Here is a 27,976-nt window from a genome sequence, read left to right on the forward strand (position 1 = left end):
TCTTAAATGTTATCAAGGTTGAGAAACACTGCTGTAGAGTTATCAGCTTCCAGCAAAATGTTTTGGAGACACACATCACTAATTCTTAAAGAGAGATCAGTTGAGATGGCATGAAGCTTATCAGGAAAATAGCAGATGCAGATGTCACATTGAAAGGAAGATGCATGTTCCACCCAGGGTGTGGACAGCAACGGTTCATTTTGCTTTGCAGAAGAAATACTCTTACTGCAGTAAGTAGAGAGCAGTTGGCAATTTGAAAGGCTGCTCCCCGAGGTTCCACTTCTGCATTACTGTACATTTAACCAGGTCAGTATGAAACAAAAGCCAAATTCGTGCCTGATATAAGCTATAAAGGAAGTTTGTTTTTCGTATATTTTAATTACCTAATTCATATTTATCTATTTTAATTCACGTTTTATTCTATTTTTACTGTAAACCGCCCAGAGTCACTCCACAGCGGGGTGGGCGGTGAGAAATTTGAAATATAAATCGATATAAATAAATAAACCTTGTTTCATATGCATGTAGATTGTTAGTGAAATCTCGTGGCCGTAATGTCTGTATTTTGGCATCAAATTATATACATAGGTAAACTTCTCCAGAGTTTTTAAAAGTGCTATTCTATGGTTGTGTGTGATTCATATACATATGAACTTAATAAGCAATGAAAGACCACCCAAATGGAAACCAAGTTGCTTTAAAACAAAGTCACAGTTTATTTCTTACTTTTGCTCTGGTAAGAAATGTATATAGTAAAATGTTCAACAGTTCAGGCGGTTCTGTATTCGGTAAAACGTAAGAAAACATCTAGTCCAGTGGTTCTCAAACACTTTAGTTTCAGGACCCCTTTTCATGCTTAAAAATGATTGAAGACCCCAAAGAGTTTTGGTTTATGTGGGTTATATCTATTGATATTTACTGTATTAGAAATTAAAACTGAGACATTTTAAAGTATTTATTTCCTTGACTTCATGGACCCCCTGAAAGGGTCTTAGGGACCCTCAGAGGTCCCCAGACCACCCTTTGTGAGCCACTGATCTAGTCAATGTTTAATTCCACAACTGTGAAACAAGGAGAGGGTTTAGTGTATATTATCTAGCTGGCTTCAGAAAGAACTATCATGTTAGTCAATGGCAATAAAAACTGACATTGGGGGACTTAAAAATCTTTAAATTGCCAGGTTTGAGAAACACTGCATTTGAATGTCTCCCACAGACATCCACCTGTTTGTTTGCTTTCAACGGATTTGTTTCTGAAGGGAAAGGGGTGGGAAGCATTTGCAGAAGAATGATCCCTAGGTCAAAAAATGATGATGAAGGCGGGAAAAGTCCTCATTGAACAAAACTAAAAGAGCAGCTTTTTGCCATAAAAATATGTCCCTCTTCAACCGCTGATGAGAATGAAGAAGGACTAGTAAAACCTGAAATAAGCTGCTGGGTCAGCCGCAAAATAAAAAAAAAATACGGATTGCAGATCAACAGGGAACGTCTCCCTCCTTTCCACAAATGAGAAGTTCAATGAGGCGGAACTCAATTTAGGCGAACGCAGGAGGTCGCCGGAAGGCTATTAAAGTCGGGACAGCACGGACGTCTCTGAGGAGCGGACCGCGTCTCCTAGCAACCGGCCGGGAGCACCCGGAAGTGGGTTAATGGGCGGTGCGGGCTTTTTTTCTCCCTCTCCCGCGTTTCTGGGGGCAGCGAAAGCGAGCGGGGGTAAGTTTGGAGAACAGATGCGGGGAGTCTTCACTGAAACGGGGCAAGTGGGGACTTGGTGGCCCTTGTTTTGCGTAGCGTTCCTGCGCCGGCCGAAGCGATGGCGCGTTTCAATCGAACTTGCTGAATAAACCCCGGTGGGATGGGGAACGCTGGGCCTGTCGCCGTGGCGTGGGTCAAACCCGGGGGTGGGGGGTGGGGTTGTGTGAATTGGGCCACCAAGGGCCCCGAGCTGCGTCCTGGAAGCGCCTTGACGGGCAGCAGCTGGGCGAGGAGGGCCGCCTGTTGGTTGGAAGGGACTCAGCGGGGCAGAAGCATTCGCGGGTTGCAAAAGGGCTGGGGTCTCCCTTGGGCTAAGCCAGAATGGGGTGGGGTCTTTGGGGGAAAGATGTTTGGGGTGGGGTCTTTGAGTGGAGGATCTTTGGGCTGGGGTCTTTGGGGGGAGGGTCTTTGTGGGGAGCCCAGCCCCTGCGAGGGAGGCCTGAGCATGGTTGATGGCGCAGAGAGTTATGTGCACCTGGCCAGTCAAGGGCTTATTCTCTTGCTTAAAGGGAAGGTAGTGAACCCAGGCTGACAGGGAGCCACCGAGGTCCTTGAAACCTTATGCTGCAATTCAGTTTTTTGTTTTCAAGACTCAGGAGACTTCTTTCAGTTACGTATGTGCCATGCATTTATTTTTTTCAATTTGGCGACCCTGGGTGGCTCAGGTTACAATAAATAGAATAAAAGGACAAAAAACAAACTAGGAAAAGGGAAGAGCAAGGTGGCGAATTCAGCAGGCCACATATCCCACCAATGTCTAGCATCTGGTGGGGCTCTCCAGCCACCCTGGTCAAACAGCCAGGTATCTATCTGTCTGTCTGTCTGTCTGTCTGTCTGTCAGTCAGTCAGTGTCTTCCCTGTATGAAGGTTGTGCAAATGGTCTTTGTTTGCAGAAGTTCATTTTTCAACTACTAAATAAAGGATAAACTGTTATCCTCTAGGTCTGCTCATCTTTCCTTTAGCTTTTTAAAAAACTTTCCTTTAACTTTCTTAAAAACTTCAATGATGATGATAATGATGATGTATTGATAATTCTTCATTAGGAACCATTTTCTAAAAGCTACAGTTAAACAACATTACTTTTTGCTGTTCTGTACCATGTTCTTGTTTTGTCTCCATGATTCCACTCCAGCAATTTGAACTTATGATTGTTAGAGTTGTAATGAGTTGGTTTGAGGTGTAAGCAGGTGACAGGGAATGGCTAACAACTTTCCCCAAACCTGGCACCTTCCAGGTGTCTTCTGTCTCAACAATTTTAAAAAATTAACATTTAAAGAAGATGGGTGATCCAAACTGCCCTTCATTTTGTTGGACAATATCTCAAAGAAAACAAAGGAACACTAAGTCTGGTACAATGTCATGTGGAATATTTAATGAAATATTGTTGGAGAAACGTAAGAGGAAACATGAGGCAACCTCTAATATGGGTCATTGGTGTAAGGAATCAACCAATGGTTGAGCTTTAAAACCAAGTTGCTGTCAACCTAAAGAGATTTACTTCCCAGAATAATAATCTCCACATTATTTGGAAAACGCATTATGAATTATAGTTTGAATGCCATAGATAAAATTTAAGTGCTCTCTGTCTCTATGAAATCTAGCCTGGCTGTAAAGAGACCTTTCTGGCTACTCCAGAAAAGTCTGCATTAAGAAGCAGTTCCTCAAACTTTTCAGGGTGTGTGGTTGCTAAGAAATGTTTCTGTGTTCTCCTAGTGTGTTCTCCTATTATTCTCTTATATTTGTTTGCATTCTTGTTCCAGATTTGTTTCTTTTTATATGCATTTTGTCAATACTTCATCTTTGAGCTTTGAGCTTTTTACTTATTTAAAATTTTAAAATATATACAGTATTCCAAGCAAAATGTAAGATACCTGGTTCCTTGTTTTCCTAATAAGGCAAAATAGAGGCATTTCTACAGCAGACTTCGTGAACCAGTATGTGATTTTTACCTCTTCCCTTGTTCACTTTCTCCTTGCAAGGTTTCCCTGGCAAATATGTTATTGCTGGGGAAAAAACAGGCTGGGGAATTCAGTTGCAATAGATATGGGGTGGGGTGGAATTAAGCACTTCTTCTCACTTGCCAATATTAGTTTTACAGAAAAATAGCCTCGTTGCAGACTTAGCAGGAGACAGTTTGCAGAGCACAAATGTGTCAAATGTCTATTTTTTTCCCAATGTCTTGCTTTCCTGGAAGCTGCACTTGATCTCTCTAGCCAAACAATGGGATGTGCAAGGTGTTTCAATGCTTGCTACTCCTACAGTTTGCTGTTGGGAGTGTTACCACACTAAGAATCTTATTGCTGTTTCTCCCTCCTAAGCCAGGAGATCAATTTACCTTGAGCATTTACCCACATTGACAGCTGCCCCACATATATAAGTGCTGAAGAGGAATTTGTAGTCCTTCTCTTCTTATAAACTCCATATACTGGTAAAGAGTATGTATCAACCAGACACCACTTTTCTGCCTCAAGAGACTGGGAATTCATCCATAAACAGACATTGCCTCCTGCAACAGCATTTGACAGGCTGATTTTTTTCTGGGTAAATAGAGGCATTTTCAATGCAAATGAATTGCCCCTTTTCCAGGGCAAAATGTCAGAGATCAGTTGTACTTTATTTTAACAGAAAGGAAGTCAGCAGCGGCTTCCTTTTCTGAATATCTCCTTTCCAGTGTACCTGCTGCAAATCAACATTTACATTCTGCTGGTTGGGCCTATCACAGAGGACACAGCCCAAGGGTTTTGCATGACAACCTTGAAACAGTGCTAAAGGACAGCAGTAGCTGGATGTTGTAAACTCTTGCCTCCTGTTTACAGTATATAATGTTGTTTATGTTTGCTATTTCTATGTTATTTAAAGAGACAAGAATTTATTAGTTCCAAGGTCACACGTCACAGATTTTGATGTCACCTTGGATTTTAAAGCGAAAACAGAATGGTTTATTGGGGTGGGGAATCCAAATAATGTGATACTTCCCCTCCTTTGTGCCTTCCACCTAGGAAATCCTGCAGTCCTTCGTAAAATCTCCTCCGTGCCCCAGCCAAAATCAGTAGCTTTTTTATTTGCTCTCTTCTTGTTCTTCTGACACAGAAACCTAAAAGGCAAATGATTTGTTAGAAGGGAGGTAAGTGGTGGGACGAATTTCACTTGCTAAATGTGCTTGTGTTGGATTGCTGCTAAAAAGTACAATAGCCAGCAGAGTACAAAAGCTGGCCTAGAGACAACTTTCATGACTGCTGTACCTTCTCTGCAGCATTGTACTGCAGAAATTAAGCTGGTGATAATGAAAGAACTTAAGCTATATTTTTGGGGGGGTGGGGAGGTCAGCTATTGCTAAAGACATTGGAGCTCTGCAAGAGAAAATGCTGGCAACTCCAGCTGCACTCTCTAATAGCTTACCATTAAGAACCTAGTTGTGTTTAACTGCAAAAATGAGGGTACCTAAGCACATTATGCTGGGGTTTAGAAAGGATCCTGTATTTCTTATTTCCAGGGAGACATGACAAGAATCATGACTTTAAAGATCTTTGGAGTAAAACCAGCATTTGATTTAACATCTCAGATGAAATGCTTGCTTTTAGATAGATCACGCAACTCCTTCTTTCAGAGAATCCTAATTCTGAAGTATAAATTGCAACTGGCTTTTGAGTCGATTCATTAATCTAATCCACTGTATCAGTCCTTGTGATTGTTAGTTTAATCATCTTAATTAACTTAATTGTTCCCATGCCAGTTTCTCTATCCACATTTCATAGTTGGAAAAAAATAATTGGAGATGATTTAGCTCCCCTTTGTCCTGTGATGGGACAATATCTGAGAGATGGCTGTCCAATCTATTCATTTTATTATATTTATATCCCACCTTTTATTTTTGTACAACTCAACAAGATGTACATAATGTTCCTGCCTCCTATTTTCCTGACAAACAACCCTGTAAGGTGGCTTGGGCTGAGAAAAAGAGAGCGAGAGTGAGAGGCTGACTCAAAATTACTAGTTGGTCTTCATGGCTAAGGAAGGACTAGAACTTGCCGTCTCCTGATTTCTAGTCCAGCACCATAACCCACTACACCAATCTGGCTCTCATATTTAACCTATGCTTAAATACTTAGTAAAGAAGAGCCCACCAGGGCATGAGGTAATCTGTTTCACAGTCAATTAGCTCTTTTTCTTAGAAAGTTTCTCCTGTTTAAGTGAAATATTCTCTTAATTTCCATTCTGAGCTTCGGAGCAATAGACAATAATTCTGCCCCACCTTTTGCATATCATCCATTTATATTTTTGGAGCAGTTGCTGTGTCTTCTGGCTAAACATGCCAGATCTTTCAGCTGTTCTTGATAAGATGTTAGGATCCTTTTTAATCCTGATAGTCTTACGATCTCTTGTAATCCTTATCACATCTTCTCATGTACTGTCCCTTTATAGAAACAGCAACAAAAGTATTAGCTTCAGTTTAAGGCTTAAACTCCTTTTATTTGCTCTAGTGCCTGGATCCATAAGTAACTTGTTTATCATTATTTTTTTTCTGTTTCTTTTCTAGGTCTTCTAAATTTCAGATGTCCATATCATGGTGTTTAAAGTCTTTTTCCCTCTTTGCTGCGCTTCAGCCGAAAGTGGCCTTCTGATTGGACGATGGATTCCGGAACAGAACTCTGTTGTTATCCTGGCTGTAATCCATTTCCCTTTGATTCCTGGTCAGGTGAAGCAGTATCTCTCCAAAATGCAACACGCCACTCAAGTCCAACTGTCTGTGTTGGGTTCTTGGACTAACAGCAAAGAAAAACAGAGTCTGGAGAGGTTCCTTGAAGACCTGGGCACAATCTTTTCTCAGGGCCCCTGGATCCAACTCAGCAGAGGAAAAGGCAGCAAGTTTTGGAACTGCTTTGCCACCTGGAAGGAATCCAGCAGCAGCGATGTAGAGGAAATCATCGTGGTTTATTATGACCAGCGCAAAGTGATGCTATCGCAGCTTCACCCTCTTAACAAGTGCGTGGTTTCTTCTGACCAGACGGCAGCAGATGCTTCCAAGCTAGCTGCTGTGTTTGACACTGTTGCAAAAAGCAAGCTGCTGTTCATGAAGGATCGCTATGACGAGGGGCCCATTCAGCTCACCCACTGGCAGTCGGAAGGCGTGGAGGCCAGCATTATCATAGAACTGTTGAAACAGGTGTCTGTCCCTGCATGTGTGCTGATAACGTTCCTCCTTTCACTTGTGTCTGGCGTCTGTAAAAGCAGGTTGGTGGGATTAGTGGAAAAAAAATGATAGAAAATTATAGAATCCAAAGAATGGAAACTGTTTCCTAGTGACAGAGGGTTTACACTTAGTGGAAGCGGGTACATAGTCACTTGCTGGTGGAACACCAGCGTTTCCAGCAGCAAAAGTGTCAGAGGAAATCAAGAGAAAAGTCTTATCACCAGCCTATTCCTCCACTCCTTCATATTTATGGATGACTTAAAACAGTGCTCTTCCAGTCATGCTTGATATGTTCTTTCCTCTATCACAGAAATCCCAGGGGTGAAACTGACTTTTGCAATAAAATGGCTTGTTGACTCAGAAGTGGAAATTTAGCAGTTGCAATGCCCGGTGTTGTTGAATTGCCATCAATGCTAAGTTCTCCCAGGGTTTTGAATGGAAAATCCTGGAAGAGGGGCAAAATGCAAACCTCCCACTTGTAATTCTGAATGGATGTGAAATTCGCTTTTTGTGGGGTCCTTGGGGTTCTCTGAGCTTGGTGGTTTTCCTGCGAACGTTTCGTTACCCAGCTAGGTAACGTCTTCAGTGCTGGGTAAGTTTATACCTTAGAGCTGGGTAGGCCGTCAAAGGGGATCACAATGTACTGCCAAAAGGGATTGAAGTTTTATTTCCAGGCTGGCAAAGGGCAGTTTGATTAATTCCATTTGGATTGTAGCTTCTCAACCATTCGTGAGCAAACCTTAGCAAGCGTACCCTCGGGCTATGAAAACAGAATCCATAGGCAGGTTTCCAACTGAATAATACTGTCGTGAAAGATTACAGCTAGGGTATTCTTACTATCTGTTTGAAGTGGAAGCCTATTAGCTTTCATATGTATTTGAAATGCCTGTGAGGGAATGAAGGCCTTTTGAAAAACTACAGTCTCTTGTGCCTACAGATGACGAATACCAGCCCGGTTTAAAGCATTTTTCCATTGAGCTAATAAATGGCTATTTGTGAAGCGTTCATTGAAAGTTAGATTGTTGAACTGCTTAAATAGTGACCTGAATGCTGTTCACATCCTTAGGATTCTCACTGACACACGGGGAATCCGGGATTGGATTCTTAGGGATGATAAGAACTAATGGTCTTTTCCTGAGGTGAAAGGACAACCTACTGGGCTAGACGAGTGTTTCTCAACCTCAGCAACTTTAAGATGTGTGGACTTCAACTCCCAGAATTCCCCAGCTAGCATCCCAGCCCGCCCAGAATTCCCCAGCCAACGTTAAGATGTGTGGACTTCAACTCATGCTGGCTGGGGAATTCTGGGAGTTGGTCCACAGAACGTCCAGAGTTGTTGAGGTTGAGAAACACTGGGCTGGAGGGTCAAATTCTGTAACCTACAATAAGACAGCTGTCTACTCTCTGTATGATACCTTCATTCTTTAGTCAAAACTGCATTCTACCACGACAGTTTTTCAGTGGAAGCTAATTGAGCTTTCCCCGTAAAATTAAAAGAATGGGCATTGCAAATGGATGTCAGTTTGTATTTAAGGTGTTATATTGTAAGTTTTACCATCTAGGCTACAAAGAGCGATGTGGATCTGAGAGAGGTGGTTACCTTCATTGTGCATTTAAGGGAGAGAAAAGCGTTCTTTGATCTTTAGCACCATCTCTTGGTTAGGAAAGGTTACTTTATCTTTTTAAAAGAGTAACTTTATCTGTGAGCTTCCCCGCTGAGCATGCTGAGACACGTTTTGTGGCAAACATGTTTATCAGGATGCGCGTTAAAACGATATCACTTTGCTGCTTGTTCTTTGGGTCCGTTGTGAAGAAAAGGTAGCACAACTTGGGAAAGGTGCAAAACTGCTTGTGAATTTTTATTTTTAGGACCTGGACGGAGACAGTGGGGCCTTTACACAGGAAAGTTCTACAAAAAGTATCCAAGGCAGATAGAGCAATTGCCAAATGGTTGGATAGGCCCTTTTCATTAGAAACAAATATAAACTTTGGAACAAGCTGAGGAAAAAATCAGTGTGGCTTCTCCGAAGGTTTTAACCATTAGTCCTTTAACATTGTTTGTAGGCTTGATCAAACATTATAGCATCACATTCCTAATCTTACATTGATCTTGCGGATCAGAAGTTGCTTAAAATGAGTACGTAGGATAAACATAATTGTACAGGGAATATGAGCAATCACACACTTGATAGAGCTATTTTTGGATAGACAAAATCTGCAACAGGATGTTACAGTAAAGTGCTAACTAGGGAAAGATACCGTTCTTTTTTCCAGAACTCTGCATTCTACTCACATTCTTTCCTGTTTTTAGCAGTACTCCTGTTAATTCACTTTTGAGTCCATTTCTCCTTTTATAGTTACTTGTGTAAAAATTTTGTTGTATTTCTGAAAGCCTTCAGATTCTCTAAGCCCTCTGGATTGTGCATTTTACACACACAATGATCTGCGTTTGGAGAATGAGTTTGCGGTTAATTTGTTCAAATTCATTTAACAGTTAAAAACATGAAATGATGAGTTCCTAAGAACCTACAGGTAGTCCTCTCTTAACAACCTTAATTGGGACCAACAACTCTGTCACTAAGCGATGCGGTCATTAAGTGAAACACCACTTAATGCTCTGCTTAGCAACAACAATTTCAGCAATCCCAGTTGCTGTCCTGGAGCGAATCCTACCTATTTCACCCCATCTCTGCCCTTTTGGCTGCCTGCCAATGGGTTTCCCCGGGTCATTCCAACACCGTCATCACACTGCCTCTTAAGTATGGCCTGTTTCACCTTATTACTGAGTTTATATAGGACAGGGCAACAACGGTTTGGGTGGCCATTCCAAATCATGCTTCCATCGCTTGTTCGAAAAAACATTCTTCAGTACGTTTGTCAACTGAGAGATTGAACATTTATTTAATAAATGTTTCCTTGTTAATCAGGATGCCATTCTATCAACAAAAAAAAAAGACGAATAGAAATAACAGTTTAAACCCCCCTTCTGCAATTAGAAAAAGAAAGAACATTTCCATACATTTCTAGCCACTAGCGAAATAGAATGCAGGCACGCTACTTTGTGCTTTAAAATTTCATTGTACTGAGATATAGTCCCATTATTTACAGTCAGAAGGAGTTTGGCTGCAGCTCACAAAAGCTGATGCCTTTAACTAAAATGTGTTGGTCGGCAAAGGTGCTATCAGATTCTTCCTGATTTCTTTCCGCTGTAGACCAACGTGGCTCTCCTCCTACCAGGTCCCGTTGTTTGTAATTCTGAAATAAGAGAAGAAAGGAAACGGTGGTTCTGTGTGTCTCCCAGTTCACCTCTCCGGGATGAGCTGCTGGCTCAAACGAGCCTCTTAAGGCTCCAGCCGAGCCCCCCGGGCTTCCCTCTGTCACTTCAGATGTTATCACCAGCAGGCCAGCCAATTCCATAGCAGAGCGTTCGGTTTTTGCTCCTGGGAGGTTGGTGACATCCCCTGGGATTACTCGGGCGAGCTGAGCTGAGAAAAAATGTCACTCCATTGCGCTTGACAAGGATGCCCCTTGTTTATCGGATAGGCAGGAAGAGATGGGTTGCGAGGAATTGGGTTTTAGCCTGACAAACCTTTTGTGAAATGTAGCTCAAAAGTCCCAGAGGGCTGCCCACCCCCCACCAACAAGCCTCCTTGGTTTTCACCAGCCGCATGGTTATTCCTGACGCCTTTGAGTGATAAACGGGGCATTGACCAGGTGACAATTAGAACGTGTGACTGGCAAGGACCCTAGCCCTGCTGGCACTCGGCACCGTCTTTCTTCTGGAGGCTCCTGGCTTTGTGGACTAAATGATAGATAATGACAGAGGAAGGAGATCTGAAACTTCAGAGGGACTATCTGGACTCTGAATTCAGAACTGTTGGGATTCTAGTTCTTTGAATCGAAGACTGGGGGCTTGAACAAGGGATGGTGATACCTTTGCATGTAAAGCTTACAGAGGTTATTTATTCCAGTTTATTCCTATACAGTGTATTTGCAGCAATCAGTTCAATTCTCGGGGGCAAGGACCATCTCCTAATGGCTTTGTATATCACTTGTGTAATTTGATTTTACAGACCTCAGTATTTTATCCAGCATATCTGTTCTGCTATCCTGATATTAAAGACTAGATCCTTTAAACGGTGTTAATGAAAACACAGCCCTTGTTACTTCCAAATATTGATTTTAGCTCCAGGAGTTGCTCTTTATCACACTTGGGGACATAATTTATTGAAGGGCATTTGGGGGAAATAACCCCTCAGAACTGGCCTTTGGGAGATGCCACAGTGATCCATCTAAAACTGCAGCATTGGTTTTGAAGTGTCATATAATACAGAACTATCAGAACAATGCCAGTTTATTGTCCAAGTGAGCGATGGCACATTTCAGTCGACCTTCCGAGGCAAGATTCCCTGCCTGTGGAAAACTAGGATGTCAGGGAGTTAAGTTTTGATTTAGATATTAGTCTGTTACAGTCAGCTATTTCTATTTTCAATCCAAAGGGAGTTTTGCATAGGAAGGCCACTTAGTGTTCAACCTCCATATCTTCAGTCTGAAAAGGAATAATTCAGCAAATGATAAGCCATCCAGTATTTTTGAGGAACAGACCAGATAAGGGTTAAAACCTAGTAGCAGCAGGGTTTCTGGTTTTAAAACTTCATGGCAGGAGGAGAAATAAACCTGATTCAGTTTCACTTCAGTAGTCATCCTCTCTGAGACAAACCATGAATTGGGGATAGCAAGCTCTGGTTGCTAAACAAGCCAGCAAAACAGCCCAGACTTAGATTACATTTTAAAAATATCTGTATCGGGGGTGTCTGCAGAGTGTGGTCAAGACAGGCACGGTGGTGTGATTGAAGTTCATCCTGTTTTTTATGTGCATTGCACCCCCAGGCAGAACTTCTATCGCATCATCATGGCTGCCATCTTAACTTTGTGACCACACCCTGTGGTCACTCCTGCTGAACGAGACTTTTTGCTTTCTCTCCCCTGACCTGTTGGTGAACACGGACAGGCCAAAGAAGAGCTGCAAGCTTTCCAACTCAACATGAAGACTGTACTTCTTCCAATTATTTTCCCAGCTGCTCATCCCTCCGCGTATCCTTGCAGACTGAACGATCCCAGAAATGTCCCACCGCGGAATCGCAAGCAGCAATTTGAAAACTCTAAGCTTAAAAGTCAGGCATAGGTCTAAAACACCCGGAGAAGTAAAGATGCTTTTGCCTAGCACCAAAAGGAATCCTACGTTGCTTTCTGAGAAGGAAGTTCTGAGAGGCAGGGTTGTCCTTCGTTAGCAATGTTGGTTTCATCGGGGAACATGCTTGTCTTTTCCGCAGGGCGCTGACATTTTGGCCCCTGTCTTTCATCTGGAGCAAACTCTCAACCTGTGAGCAGTTGAGGCATCGGTTCCAGCACTTCCAGATCATCAGCAATGAGAAAGCGGCTCCTGATCAGACCCAGCTGATGAGGTAAAAATTCTGCGGCGCGAAATGAAGAGTTCAGTATCCTAGTAGCCCACATGACAGATATCAAAATATATGATGACATTTGCATCAGTATGCACTGTTTATTCCTCTTGCTATTATTAGGGTTGGCTGAGATCCAGAAAGCTACTCTGAAAATGCCCAAAGGGCACATGAACTCCTCCCCCACCCACATTGCTCGGCTTAGGGAAACTGATAGATGGGAGACTTGCGATGCACGCAGTTGAATATGATTTCAGCGTAAGAAAATCTAGTTCTCGTAGCCTTCAAGACCTTTGCAAATCCTTGTGAGCAATTTGTAGTCAGATCTCAGCAGCCACAAGTCTGGGTCAAGAGGTCCAATCCACTGTACTTCCTTCCCCTCCCTAACACCCAATATAACTTGAGTGTGTTCTCTGAAACACTCTTGCTGGTGGGGATCTCTCACCAGACAAACTATAAGCCAATTCAGATTGCATGGGAAACCATAGTTTCCTGTTATGTTAATTTGGTTGCAAGAATCTTGGGTTTAAGGTCTCCCTCCCCATCCCTTTCTTTCCACTTGCTCAGCTGCAGGGAGGTAAACCATGTTTGCTTCCACTTTTAGACCAGCCACACTTCTCAATGACATCCATTTGCAGCAAACTGTAATTGGTTAGAGCAAGTTGGGATCTAAAAGTAAAATTTTCTCCTGGCTCATAGTAAGAAATTGCAGGTCTTTGTTTCAGCCTGTAACAAGAAACTGTGGTTTGTGAAAAACGACAGCCTCCTGTTAGGGTTGCACAAGAGGAAGGAGAGAGAGAGAAAGAGAGAGGAGTTTATAAGCCTAAGACATGATCACATAGTAGGGAATTTAGTCTCTCAGTAGGTTTATGTGCAAAGAGCTCCCTGGGGGAAAAAAAAGTACTATCTTGATAGTGTGATATTGACTTTGTATGTGTGTGAGGGAGCGAGAAGGTTTTTTAGATGTAAGATGGAACTTTCTGTTTCCCAAAATATAGTCATGTGTGTGGACATGCTGTCATTGTTTCTGGAAACATGCTGTTCCATTGTGTTTATGTTTGATGTTGCTGCACCTGAGAAACTCACATTAGGCTGGATTTTCTTTTTCCCTTGCTGCTGCCCCCGTACCACTGCCCACACAACTTCCATTTCTATGTAGCGAGAGAAAGTTGCCCAGGAAACAAGGCTGGCAAGCCAACACTGGCACAGCTGTGAGGAATATCTGTAAGGCATCTGCCCTTGCCCTCTGCATGGTTGCGGAAACCTCAGCTGCCTTTTGAGAAGTGAATTCTGCCTTTCCTTTTATGCCACTTATATATTTAGAGCAGTGTTTCTCAACCTTGACGACTTTAAAATGGGTGGACTGGGGAATTCTGGGAGTTGAAGTCCACCCATTTTAAAGTCGTCAAGGTTGAGAAACACTGATTTAGAGTGTCCCTTTGCAGAGAATCCTGTGGAGGAATGAAGAGGTTCTGGAAAGTGGCTTTGCTTGGATAGCCTGTCCAATCCTAGGGAGGAGCACTTACCTGTGCCTTGATAGGATGCCTGGATTGTCAAATCATGATCTGCAATTAGATGAAAGCAAGGAAATTAGAAATCCTGATTTACAGGCCATGGTTTGTGCTTTCTAACTAAGGTTTGGTTGAAGAAAGAATTGACAGTTCACCTTGGTGGTGGCTGCTTTTCTTTAGAGGTTCCTGTGCCTGGAGCAATTGGGAAATGAAAGAAGACCAGCTACAATCTATAATTTTGACTTTACATTAGAAGAAAAATGAAACTAGATTTAGACCCTCCCATTGTACTAAACTGTATGGTGGTTTGCTTGACGTTGGCTTAATACATTGTATGAAACCACAGCCATTGTGTTTTCTAAACCATGGTTTATGGTGTAGCATGTTAGGATAATCTAGCCCATGGTGCCTTATTCAAGAAATGATGATGTGTTCAGTGTGTAAACTTGGTTCTCATCCTAAAAAAAAGTTTGGATGTATCTGTATTTTGAGGAACATTTAACTGTACCTGACATGGCAAACAATGTTCTCCTCTGTGCAGAAAAGCCAATATCTTTGTCTCTCTCCTCATTGACGTGGCTCTGGGTATTCTGCTCATGTCCTGGTTGTATCAGAAGAACTGGACTGGTTATCTTGCCAGTGCCCTCGTCCCAGTGGCTGATGTAAGTTTTCTCTGTACATCATGTGCTGAGGTTTAACTCTGTCTTTCCCCACCTGGTGGCATCGTTCTTGGGGAAGTCTGCGAAAACCAAAACAGTGGCCTGGTTCACACACTGTCAGGCCCAGACCAAGAACAACAGGGAAACAGTCCAACAGAATTCAGTTCCTTTATTGCTTACACCATATAGACAAAATCTTGCCAGACTAAATCTGTACTACTCTAACCTAGTGGATATAGCTTGGGAGATTCTAGGGAGTGGCTATCCTAAATCTCTTCCTCTTCCCACGCTCCTGCTCCGGACTGTGTTGTCTCTTGTCTCCCCACTGGAATGCGCTTCCTCCTTCCAGAGAACCTGGATCTCTACTGCATTCCATCACACCACCTCCCCCTTTGTAGATACATTCCATCGCATACACCTAGCTGAGCCATCGTGTGGCTTGGTTGTAACTGTGACACCCATCGTGGCTATGAACTAGACCACCACAGCTTGTTTAGCAAATCTTGGTTTAAATTCTCCCCTGGGTTAACATCATGTGTGCATGTAGTCAGTGTCCAGTCCACATGGGTATGGTGGTGAGTCATTCATGCCCCCGCTCTCTGCCGCCTTGTGACTATCCTTAGTGGAAGAGCTGCAGTGCAATAGAGAGCAGACCAGCTTTCTTATCTAGTAAGCAATCATTACTCGGATGCTGGTTCAAAGATACAGGCACCTTCCTGCCCCCTTTGCTTCAGTGGAGCATGGGCAGGAGAACTTTCTAATGGCTTGTGCTGCATGTTAGCTAGTGCACAGGAAACTTCTGTTGGCTTTGCATCTCGGGCCTCTTCTGCCATCAGATACGCTTAATAATTGCAACTGAAGCCCTGGGCTACTTCAGGTTTCTTTCCCTCTGATCCAGGCTCAAGTAATTCTCCTGGATTGCATCCAAAGGCTGTGTGACCACTGTGTCCCTGTGGACTGACATGCAGAGCAACAGTCGTCAGGAATTTCAGAGGGTTCTGCCACAAAAATACTTCACTCGAGGAGCTTTATATTGTTCACTGTTTTATAAAGGCATCACAGTTTCTACATTACTCAAGTAAAATCTCCTAAGCAAAATCTCTCTCTGATGGAAGTCAGCCATGATACTGAATTGTCCTAGATCCCAGCCAGGCCTCAGAGAGAGGAAGATTTATTATTATTATGGTTGGTCGCACAGTCAGCCAGTTGTTTAGACTGGATTTGGCATTTTTATCCACCTATCGGGTCCTTCCCAAGGACCTGGGATAGGCAGATGTTGTTTGATGGTGTTAAAGGTATCATCGCAGGATATAAGCTGTTCCAAGTAAAGCTGCCTTTTGCAATGGACTGATGGTGATTTTGTCAATGCCAATGATGATGATGATGATTCCTATGATGAATGCTTGTGGCTTTTGACTGCTAAAAGCTATGTGGCAAATATATACATGACCTTTCAGGCCATAAATCGTAAGAACTTGTGATCTGTAGCCAAATACTGAATTGGTTTATTTTAAACTGGGATAAAAAATTACATCCCTCGTGTAAAATTACATTCCTTGGCTCTTCTCCCCCCGCCTCTCTAGCTTCCGTTCCCATCAACGCTCCTTATCCCCTCCAGTCACTGGGCACTAAAGAAGTCGCTCTTCCCTCAGTCCAGCTGACCGTCTGCTGCTTTCACACTAACTATGCTACCGGTCAGCATCTACACCCCCTTCCAAATAAAGTACAAATACAATCACAACACAAAAAGGGCTGAGTGCCATATTTGTTTTTACTTTAGCTTGAGTATATATGAATCTGAGCCGGTTGGAATTCTCTGCCTGCCCATTTTCCACTCTCAAGTGGCTGCATGGATTTTCCCAAGGTTAAAATTTATACTGTCAGCATGGTAGATACTGATGGCACAGCATTTGTCATGGGCTGTGAGAATAACTTTGGGAGACAGGAGAAAGAGATGCAGCCAGGATAACAATCAGATAAGAGATATCTCAGCCCACAGCAAAAATGGGAGTAGAGAGAGCATCTCAGAAGGGACCCTCCCTACTTCTCCAGACAGTAAAGGCAAGGAGGGGGGGGAAGCGCTTTCAGGCTTGCAAGATTCTGTTACTGTAACCTTACAATAAAGGTAGTGTTAGTATGCACGGTTTTGGTTTCCTGTTTGGGCTACCTCCAAGGGCTGACATCATTGCACAGGGTAGGTGGGAAGGAAGATGAGGAAAAAGAGAACAAAAACTTCCAGGATATTTTAGCTTTTTTGAAGGTCATGCTTTACGGGCACGATCAAACTGTTTTCCACTAACTGCTGCTGCTAATCTCTTCCTTTTCGGCAGCATATTGCCCAGCAGCTCCAGAACCTCCTGCAGTGGCTAATGGGTGTGCCAGCTGGTTTAAAAATGAACAGAGATTTGGATCAGGTGCTGGGCCGTTTTTTTCTTTACCACATCCACCTCTGGATTAGTAAGTGCCTTTTTACTTCTTTATCTGTGACATGACAAAATCCTTTGTGCCAGGGAAGAAGAACCAGCTGATGCCATCTGATATTTTGGACTACAGATCCTATCATCCTTGATCACTGATTTTGTTGGTTGGCAGGCACCAGGCTGGAGAAGGCAAGAACTGAACACGCATGAATGTGTTGATGAATGATGGGCCTCTTGTAGAGGTTCTAGAAGCTGTGTTCTGGAACTAGGAGCCTAATATCCGAGGCTAAGCCATGACACCTTAGGGCTGGGTGTCCCATTCTTGCTATGCAACTCTCTTGGATACCCAACAAGCACATGCTATTCTCTTACAAGGGTCGTGCTTGTCTGTTCTTTGTACTGTTGGTGAGATACAAAGGGTTTGTCTTTTGAGGCTGTGTTTTATTTATTGTTGTCATTGTTCAGTGATTCCAAACTCTTGATGACCTGATAGAACATTGTTTCACCAGGATTGCCTGGCTGTTTCTTTACATTTTTATAGGCTCGGACTTGGGTCACCAGTGATAGTATCTAGCCCATTCCTTTCAGTCTCTTTTTCTGTTGCCTTTGATTTTTCCAAGCCTCAGGGTCTTCTCCATTGACTCTTACCTTTGTATAATACATCCACAATTTCTAAGTGTTAGCTTCACGGTTGGTGCTTCCAGTAAGCAGCCTGGTGTTACATCATCTGAATTATTGGTTCTTCTTGCTGTCCGAGGTACTCTCTGACAGGCAAAGTTGTATTCAGGTAGCAGCTTTCATTTGTTTCCCAACAAGCTATATAATCTTATGGGGGTCATTTCCACAATCAGTTCGTAAGAGATTTGATGTTTGTCCTGGTGGGGGGGATGGAAAGTTAATCTTTTGGAGCTATTTGTGGTAACTCTCATTAAAAAGAGAAGGTGCTCTTTTTAAGGGTGGTTGTTTCCTTTTTCCCACTGTTCAGGCTATATCCATCTGATGTCTCCATTCATTGAGAAGATCCTGTGGTATGTTGGCTTGTCAGCTTGCCTCGGCCTGACCGTGGCCCTTTCCATCCTCTCCGACATCATTGCACTCCTGACGTTCCACATCTACTGTTTTTATGTCTATGGAGCCAGGTGGGTGTGCTTGGCTCTCTGCTACTGGCAAAGAAGTTCTTTTCACTGTCTGCTCACTTTTACAGAATGGGAGAACAACTGTTTTTTGTGGTTGTAGACAAAGACAAGACATCAGCCCGCCTAAAAATCTTTCCAGTCCCATAAACTAAGGTTCTCAGACCAGGAGCAGGCCGCAGCTCCTCCTGTCCCATCTCGCCTGTGCCTTAATTCAATAGTTTCAGTTTGGTTAAACCGTATGACTTATGATCTGGCAAATTGTATTTTGGACATAGATGTTAGAGAACACTAATACCAAAAACTGGTTTCCTTTAAAAAAAATGTTACCAGAACAATAATTGAAAAGTCGTACAAGCTTGCACAAAAGAAATGCAAGCATATCATAAGAGGTTGGAAAAACAAGCATTATGGAAAGCATATCACAAATAAATTAAGGGAAATGGGCAGACAGATAATGAATGAGGAAGATAATGCAGATTAAAAATATCATTCTCAGCTTACTGATAAATCAAAAGCAAACATTCAAACATCACCAGACCCAGACAATATATTTCCTAGATATCTTCTAGCAAAATTGAAAATGTCCCAAATATTGACTGCCCCATCACCTTTGCATCTGTCCAACAAGCTTGCCAAAAAACACCAGTATTAGCTTCAGCAGCAAAGAAACAAGCAAATAGTTGCCAGTGAATTCAGTTCCCTATCCTTTCATTAGTGAACCTGCTTTATGGATTGATTTCCACTTGAGAAGACTTTTTTTTAGTAGCAAAACCCAAAACAAAACAGAAACCCACTCTTTGGGGAAGCAAGTCATGGGAATCACATTGTTTGCATATGTGGGAATTTTCTCATATGTCAGTTAGTTCTCAGACTGTTTCCTCCCCATTGCCCTGACCTCAGGATCTCATATTACCCTTGCTAAGCCCAGCAGCCAACCCACACAACTTTCCATTTTCAGTAGATACGTATGTAGGAAACGTTATTGCTATCCTATACAGACTGCGGCTGTGTCTCGTGGCTAGAGATTCCTGGCTTCTTACAAGCACTGTCCCACCCAAGTGAGCAGTCCTAACCCCAATCACCCATTTGGCAGCACCCAGAGCATAATCTAAATTGTGCAGCCGAAACCACCAGAGTATTAGACTGGCATGAGATGCTCTTAACACCCAGGTTCATATCTAGGCATGTTGCAGTATCTTGCACTACCTAAAATTTCCAGACCTTCAGGGGCTGCGTCGCATATCATGCTTTGCAGGTATCTGAAGCTCTTAGCTCTTGTTATTTGAATGGACCCACTAGAACAAGAGCTGTAGATAGGGGTCTGGGGTTTTACTTCAGAGCTGTCCTGATTTTCTGTTTTCCTCCTCTGGACTTAGGCTGTATTGCTTCAAGATTTATGGCTTGTCATCTCTGTGGCGCCTGTTCCGTGGGAAGAAGTGGAATGTCTTGAGGCAACGAGTAGATTCCTGCTCCTATGACCTAGACCAGGTAGAGGCTCTCTGGGAGCACAAGCAAAGCAGTGGTGGTGGTGGAGGACGGCGGTGGTGTGTTCACCAACACACTTCCAGCTGCATTTGGAAAGGGTTGAATTTGGTTTTATTCCCAGCAGCAATGGGTCTGTAGGGTTACTAATGTCTCAGGGGGAAAAAAAATAGCTACAATTACATTCTCTGGGCATGGCAGGGAACCATCAAGCATCACGAACACTGTGAATGCTGGTGAATGTCAGGAACACGCAAGTCCAGGCACACTCCTTGCCAGATGCAGCCTGTTTATTACTGAACTCTGAATGTCGCCGTTCTCTCCTGGCCCATTTTCAGACAATTATAGCCGAAGGGGGCTTAGTCTTAAGAGACCCCTGCAGCAGGTGCCTGGTGCTATGTAAGTCAAAGCACAGGCGTGATAATGGGTTGGCGGTAAGGAGGGAAGCAATTTGAGTCAAAGACACCAAATAATTACAGCCATACCCAACAGCGTTGCCATAGTTACCTGCTGATTTGTGTTTCTATTAAAAGCCCCCTGTTTCGTGGGCTTTTTGATGGGAGCTGGGCCCACACATTTCCAACAGGATGGTTGGGGTTATGTATTTATTTGTGACAAAGTACTGTGCTTCTCTTTGCTTTTTTGCCCCGTGTTAAATGTCAAGGCAGCTGCATGATCAGTAGCTAGGCTTCTGGCTCTGCTAAGTTTCTCGAAAGAAAAGGAGTGAAGGCTAAGTCTAGAGAAACCTCTGATCCACTCTGTTCAGTTCTTTGGTCAGCCTGTAGACAGAGATCACTAGAAGAGCAGGTGGGCAGATGAGATTTTCTCTCCTCCTGCTTTTCTCCCTGGCTGTTTCAACTCTTTCAAGTGGTTCTGATAGCTCTTCTCTGAGAGATATTCCCCTGGCTAAGGAGGTGCCACCAGTGATACATTCTTCCTAAAAAGAGTTCAAAACACAGTTTCCAGCTGATGAACCTTTTGCTTTGATTTTCCCGAGGCCATTTGAAGAACTTGTGCTTCTTTGGTGGCAAATGGGATGATGGCTTTGTTTTCTTGTCTCCACAATGGGATGCTACATCAACTGAAAACCTACTCCAAACTGTAGCATTACTAAAACTCCCCTCGTCTCCTACCTTGGGTTAGATTCTGTCTTTCCTGGTGTTCAGAGGGTGAGAGAATGTGTAGCCATCATGGGTATTCATACATTTAATACTTTACTAATTTAAAATCACCTAAACAAGTGGCATCTTTCTTCCTGACCAACTCCTTCCCATCTCATTGGTTGGTTGGTTGGTTGGTTGAGTTCCATCAGGTCGGTGTCAACTGTTAGCAACCACATAGATAGATTATCTCCAGGAGGATCTGTCCCTCACCTGGCCTTCAGACCTTCCAACAGTGCTTCCACCTTGCTGCTGGTCATCCACCTTGCTTCAAGTCCTTCCACCTTGCTGCTGGTCATCCTCTTCTTTTCTTTCCTTCCACCTTTCCCAGCATCAGAGTCTTCTCCAGAGAGCTGGGTCTTTGCATCACGTGTCCGAAGTAGGATATTTTGAGGCTGGTCATTGTGCAAGTGAGAACTCTAGGTTGCTGCCCTCCAACAGAGAATTGTTTCTCCCCCTTTCCAAATGAAATTAATAACTAACAGTAAAAAAAAAAAATTAAAAACCACAACACAACCATAATACTGGAGTTGAGTGGCCAACAAATTTAAATACATACATACATACAAACATAATGGTCCATGTCATGGTTAAGATTAATTGGGAAATGTTAATTTTTTTGGTGTACTCAGATGTGCAGCTTTGTATTACCGCCATTCCTAAAATTTCTGTTTATCGTTAATCTCTGATAATATTAGCTGGCATTATGTCTTTTCTCCTCCTCCAGCTATTTATTGGCACTTTGCTGTTCACCATCTTGCTGTTTCTGCTGCCCACAACTGCTTTGTACTACTTGGTTTTTACTCTGGTGAGTCTGCTTTTTCTGGAATTAATGGATTGTTAAGGTTTTTTTCCCCCCTATACTGTCACATTCAAAGCAATGTAAAAAATTGGAAGGATTGTTAAAAGCAAGGTATGACAACAGAATTAAATAGCCAGTTCAGATGATTGACAGAGGTGTGGAGTCCTTGAATTCAAAGGCAAAACGATGCCTTGAGGCACACAGGAGCACTCCTTTGCCACTTGTCTGCATCTCCTTTTAGGAATTGCATCTTTTTCTAGGTGGGTGTGGCTGGCCTCTGCATCCTGGGAAAAGGTGGATTTGATTTAAGGAGTTGCAGACGTGTGCTTTGTGCCCATCACTGTGCACTCAAAAGCACTTTTTTGTTTTCAAAATTGCTGCACAGTCCTATCATACATGCCCTTGCTTCTAATCCAGTATGCCCAGTGGGTAGGGTGTTGAGGTTATGGATAGGCTGCAGACAGATTCCAATCCCCAACTCGCTCAACTTTACGGGCAGCATCTGTTTGCAGGGCAGGATGCAAGATTTAGGGGTTCAAGAGAAAAACCCGAGTGCTGCTAGATGTCTCAACAGTACAGAACTGATGGAAACTTCATACTGTTGCTGGTTGTAGAACTTGCCGTGTTTCAGCCTAAGATGTTGTCCAGTGAATACTACCACCAAGATCTAACAGAAACAAATCTTTCCTTCTAGCTCCGTCTGCTGGTGGTACTTGTGCAAGGCGTAATCCATCTCCTGGTGGACCTCATAAACTCACTGCCCTTTTATTCTGTTGTTCTTCGGCTCTGTCGAGACTACAGACTGGCGTGTAAGCTCTACAAGTCTATATTGTTGTGGTATGGAGTAAATTGTGGGGTTGAAAATTTTGCCCAGTGTCCCATTCATGTTGGGTATATGTGCTTAAAATCGGAAATCAGTGGCACACAGATATACACTAACTGGACAGAGAATTCACTTGCTACTAGCTGGCAGGTAAGTCCTATAAATTCCAACTCACCAGAATAGCAAAAAAGAAGAAAAACATTCAAAATGTAGATTGCAAAAGAATCCAGAACTCACCGAACAGAAGTCTAAGTGATGGTTTTAGAGAATTCAATGTGGATTCCTTTTCTCTCCTTACATGGAGTGATTTTCTTTCTTCCTCTCCTGGCTAGAAGAAAGCACCATTTGTTAGTCCTCTGGCTTTGGACAATTTTAGTCCTGGTTTGTTGGGCAATTGTGTGCTATATTTTGTGTGTTCAAATAAAATGGCACACAGTGGCTTGAAGGTGATGCTAAGCCATAGTGTGACCGTTTGTTTATGATTTCAGTGTGGGAATGTGTGAACCAGGCCAGTATGGCTAACTCAGCAAATGGTAGTTTAAAAAAATCCTGATAGCCTATGATTTGCTGCAAATGCAGAACAGAAGGAGAAGATTTTGGCAAGGGAGGTGAGCAGGCCCAGGTATCACACCTAACCTTAAATGTGTCTGAAAAACTGAGTAAGTTGAGTTAACTGACCATAAGGTGGCATATAACCAAGGTTTGGAATATAAACTCATATAAACAAGCATGAATCCATTTAAACCTCCTGTAGAGTAAATGGGAAAGCTAGATTTTTGTCTCTATGTTCTCTCTTTTTAAAACCCAAATGTGGCCCTTTGGGCCCCTTTTAGAGAATTCCTCCAGCAAACGGCAGTGATCGGTCAATAAAGCCTGTTCCCTTCCTGCACCTGCTTTTGTTTCGTGTGTTTTCAGCTGGTGTCAAATTCAGAGTTCTGGAGCAGGAAGCTGGCAAACCTCTTCGACTTCTAATGCAGGTAAGTCCTCATACCTTTTCCTGGTTTCTTTGAGGGAATGTCCTCGCATTCAGGATCCTTGCAACTCCCTCCTACGCATCTACACATACACACATGCGTCAGTTGCTATTACTAGCGTCCTTCTGGGATCGAATGGAATAATCATGGAGGGGCTGCTGTGTTGTTTCCATTGAGTGGGGCTATCACAACTGGACTGTAAGACTTGACCCGATCACTAGGTGGAAGCAAAGAGCCAGCAATGGCTGTCTCTCTTTAGCGCCATCTAGTGGCCATTTGGATTTGAGCAGCCAGGATTAGTAGCTTTATCACTGAGTCAATCACTGAGTTACTGCAGAGTTTGGACCTCCTAACAAATACTAATGTCCATAGCATCTGCAGTTGCCTAGGAATAAAAACTGCACACGGAGGAGGCCTGGGTGGATGTTCCCAGAAGAACCCTCCCCAGTGTACTGTGTGTGCTTGGCTCAAAGCCAGAGGAGGTTGTCTGTTGGAGATCTGATGAATCCATAGAGATCCCGGTAGCAGTTCATTTAGTGCTTCTCTGGGAAGCTGTAGGCGGACACAACTGATGCAGCAAGCCAGGAAAAATATGGGTTTATTAAAAAGAGCCTCCTTATAGACCTAAAAATGCTTTGAGGAAAGTCCTTTTCTCAAAGGCAACTTCATGTTCATGAGAAGCTGCAGAAAGATGTTCTTCCAAATAGCCTACTCATTAGTGTTAAAATTAGGGTTAGGCATTGGTGCTTCTCCAAGGACCAGACAAACATGCCAGCCCATAGGTCTCTGTCTCTTAGCATTGCCTCCCACTTGGTTTCCTGGGTTCATATTGACCTTGAATCTTGCAAAAAAATTCCTCTTCCCTACTGCCAAAACAGCCCGTGGCCTTGTTCTCTCTCCTTTCCTGTACCTCAACATATTCCTAGTAGATGTTAATTTATTTTAAATGGTTCCCAGAGGGGCTACCTGTAATCCAGCTGCGCAGCCTAAAACTATCATGGTCAAATACTTGTTTCTCCCATTGCTGCTCTCGCTTATGTCTGGAACTGCCTTTCAGAATGCTTCCATCTCACCACCTTTGACTGTCTTAAATGCTTTCTTGACATCTCCCATATCCATGAAACCTTTGGAACAATCCCTTTATCTCAAATATATTTGATTAAGCATGTTACTGGAGCTAATGCAGATAATTCTCCTCTTACCTCTTATACATTGAGGGCACTATATTAGCAAGGATGTGTACACAGTAGGTGGGCCTGTCAACTTTAACAGATACTTCCTTTAAAAGCCTTCCACCAGGGTTTTTTTTTTCTGATCTGAAATTGTCTGGAAAGTAAATGTAAAAAACAGGCATCGGCTTTCAAACCTGATGTCTTTAAAAGAAACTGTATGTGTTTCTTTTCACTGCTGTTCCAAGGGCAATTGCTAGATTAATGCAGAGACAAAGAGGAGATTCTTTTTATTGGATCAAGCTTTCAACAGGCATTCTGTGAAATTGCACAGAAGTCATTTCCAGATTTCTGTGCAGTGTGACCAGTGTGCCAGTTGAAAGCCACTTCTTTGGATAGATTATTAGGCTACATGTGCTAGGAGAGGCAAGAAAAAATGGGTCTGACTGCATTATTTTGGATTGCGTTCAATCTGAATACAGTTTAGTTCTCAAATGCTAAGCTTATATGGAAGTGGTTTGCTGGATCAGAGCCAGAAGATATACCATATTGTGTGGGGACAGAGCTGCTAATAGAGTAAACTGACTTCTGTCGTATAGAAATGTTAACCTGCTGAGTGCCATGTCCTCAAGGAATAACTCTTTGGGCTGTTTCCAGTGGACTCCATCAATAAAAATCTCGCTCCTATCTCTGCCACACATACGCTCCCTTCCTTGTGGAGTTATAATAAGAGATTTACTTGGGTTACTATTTCTATTTGTGTGTTTTGTTTTATGATGTAATTTGGGCTTCTTTTTCTAAGAGTGGGAAGGCGGATCATCAAACTGTTAATTAAATCTATTAATTTAAAGGTTGTTTTGGGGGCAGATTCCAAAAGCAGAACATCTCTTTATGGGGAAGGCATAACCACAGCCATACCTCTTGATCAATGTGCATGAACTGCATTTGTGATTTTGTTGTACATCGTTTGTCTGAGTCCAGATTGACTCACTGTGAATGTCTTTCCTACATCTTCTCAACCTACCAGATCAACCCTCTCACTTACGGCCGCGTGGTACAGACGTATAGGCTTCCAACATACAGCTGCTACCCCAAGGACTCTTGGGCTTCTCTGTGCAAGAAGTTGTTCGTTGGAGAGCTCATTTACCCTTGGAAGCATAAGGAGGAGAAGCAAGACTGATGGGGGACAACCTAAGACACCTTGGAGAAACAGGCCACTTTTCATGCTAAGGCACCTTGGAAACAGCTCTTGCCAACTGGACCTTGTTTTTACTTCCTTTGCCAAGAACTTGAGGGTAGGAAGTTCCTATGGAGTCGATGAATTCCTCGCTCTCCTTCCACCACGAGCTGTTCTTTTCGATCATGTCATCTGATTTAACCTGGCATTAGAACTGCTTCTCTGGAAACATCAGAGTACAGAATCACCATAATAACCTGCTGCGCCTTGGAGAAAAGGGTTTGGGGCATGTTGTGATACTGCAAGGCACCCCCTGTGTGGTATCCAGCACACAGTTCCATTTCTGAAGAACCCGCACTTTCTCTGCACCAAGATGCCGTTTTCTGCAGCTCCTTTTGTGAAAATGTAGCTGAACGTCTACACCAGGGTTTCTCAACTCTGCCCACTTGAAGATGTGTGGACTTCAACTCCCAGAATTCCCCAGCCAGCATGGCTGGCTGGGGAATTCTGGGAGTTGAAGTCCACACATCTTCAAGTGGCCAAGGTTGAGAAACACTGGTTTAGAGAGTGCTTGCTGAAATTCTGGGAATCTCAGTAACATACTCACATACCTCTGACTGTTCCCCCACTGGAAAGAAGTGAATGGCAAAGCAGTTACTGTCCATTATTGGTAGCAGGATTCTGGACGATGGAGACCAGAATTTTGGAAAATCCAGACCCAGCATTTGACATGTTTCTCCTATGTAGAGGATTTCTCTTTTACAATAACCAGCAGGGGGGGCCAGGAGCAAGATAAGCTACATCAGCACATTAGCATGTATGAGGAAGCCCTCAATTTCTTCTTCCTGTTATGGTCCTGATCCAAATTGCCCCTTGAACACTCCCCCACCTACCTGCTTTGGGCCATAGGAAGAAAGCTGTAATTGGTGTCAATGGCAGTTTTCCTCCCCTGGCAAGTTGTACACCTATGGCAGGGTAGGAAGGAATGATTCAGGCTGGGATCCCACTGAGGGCAAGGAATTAAAGTGTCATTACCACAATATGCTTGGGAAGGGTCATACCAGCATTAAGTTAACAAATGAAAGAACTAGCTATAGAATTTAGCCCATAATGTGTCCCCTTCCCCATGAAGCCCAGAACACGTTAGGCAAGATAGTCATCATGTGAGCCACCCAGAGTCGTCGGGAGCTGGATGGCATACAAGTTTAACAATAAATCAATTTAAAGCTTAGTTATTTACTGTCAGAAAAATTATGTAAATATCCTTTCAGGTCACAAGGTGTGTTTTTTTTCCTGTTCCAAACTTTTCCTTCTCTTTCGTAGCTTCTTCAAAAGGGCAGACCACTGAGTTTGTCGCAATGCTTATAGAAAGATATTCCATTCATATTTAATTGTTATTAAAATGTGCCAAAGTACCAATGCAGACTCGTTCCAGAAGGTTGAGGTCCATTTTGTAGCAAGGACTGTTTTTGCTAATTTGATGCCCTCCAAGTGTGTTGAGCAAAGTAGGATGACCCCAGGTTGGAAAATACGCTTTCCCTGCTTGTAAAAGCCAACTTGGGGTCCAGGCCAGGGGTGAGGCTCCCATATGATTCTTATATTATCGAGTTGTCTTTTATCTTGAAACCTCCCTTGATGAAGATTAGAATCTGCAGCAAATCGTGCATCTGGATAGTTGATACTTTTTAAAAACAGATTTTAAGCTATTCCATTGGTTAATTATATTTCATATATGAGGTGCACATTTGCTTTGAACGTCTCCTGGCAGCTTCCTGGTGGGGGAGAGGATGAGCTTGAATCTGGTGTATTTGCTTAATGTGGCGTCATCATTAGCTTTATCACGCTATTGCACTAATGGGCACCTTGACATGGAGAAAAAGGTTTCTAGTCTTACAGTCTGAAGCCTGCATCTGATGCCCTGTGGCTGTGATGGCTAGGGATTCAGAGTTGTGAGAATAACTCACAACTTGTGAGTTGTGAGCTGTGATGGCTAGGGATTTACGCGGGCCCTGAGTTAAGAAAGTCTGCTTTAGAATAAATTCCATAGAAAGCAGTTGGGCTGATTCCATGTGAATTGTAACCTTCCTAAAAGCATTTAAAAGCACCAGGGATAAAATGGGACATGTTATTCTGGCTGGTTCTTTTTGGATTTGCAGACATCTTAACGGGGGGGGAAATGTGGTACACTGGATTTATTTATACTTATTAAGGCAGTGTTGTCCAAACTTGGCCACTTTGAGATGAGTGGACTTCAAC

At 43.0% G+C, this 27,976-nt stretch overlaps 1 protein-coding gene across 3 annotated transcripts; it reads left to right on the plus strand.

The window, feature by feature from the left end:
* Positions 1–127: 127 nt before the first annotated feature.
* PIGQ (phosphatidylinositol glycan anchor biosynthesis class Q) lies at positions 128–27,976 on the plus strand. 3 transcript variants are annotated; one of them, XM_025174205.2, is made up of 11 exons: positions 128–306; positions 6,292–6,986; positions 12,279–12,410; positions 14,460–14,580; positions 16,908–17,034; positions 17,983–18,136; positions 19,510–19,621; positions 21,503–21,583; positions 22,272–22,386; positions 23,316–23,377; positions 25,571–27,976. In XM_025174205.2, the coding sequence occupies exons 2-11, from the start codon at positions 6,319–6,321 to the stop codon at positions 25,721–25,723; spliced, it is 1,725 nt and encodes a 574-aa protein (XP_025029973.1). In that variant the 5' UTR covers positions 128–306; positions 6,292–6,318; the 3' UTR covers positions 25,724–27,976. The 3 variants fall into 3 exon arrangements, with proteins under 3 accessions (XP_025029973.1, XP_007439929.1, XP_007439930.1); XM_007439867.4 differs by lacking the exon at positions 128–306 and adding an exon at positions 1,615–1,712 and having other exon boundaries at positions 25,571–27,975; XM_007439868.4 differs by lacking the exon at positions 128–306 and adding an exon at positions 4,784–4,878.

This window comes from Python bivittatus, unplaced genomic scaffold (genome assembly GCF_059951505.1).
Source record: "Python bivittatus isolate LINGU-HERP-01145 unplaced genomic scaffold, Pbiv_v1 ctg000640_np1212, whole genome shotgun sequence".
Classification (NCBI taxonomy): Eukaryota; Metazoa; Chordata; class Lepidosauria; order Squamata; family Pythonidae; genus Python; species Python bivittatus.

Coding starts and splice junctions, on each gene's coding strand:
- PIGQ (XM_025174205.2), top strand. CDS start 6,319: ATGGTGTTTAAAGTCTTTTTCCCTCTTTGCTGCGCTTCAGCCGAAAGT. Junction 17,035..17,982: donor CCACATCCACCTCTGGATTA/GTAAGTGCCTTT, acceptor CCCACTGTTCAG/GCTATATCCATCTGATGTCT. Junction 19,622..21,502: donor GCTCCTATGACCTAGACCAG/GTAGAGGCTCTC, acceptor CTCCTCCTCCAG/CTATTTATTGGCACTTTGCT.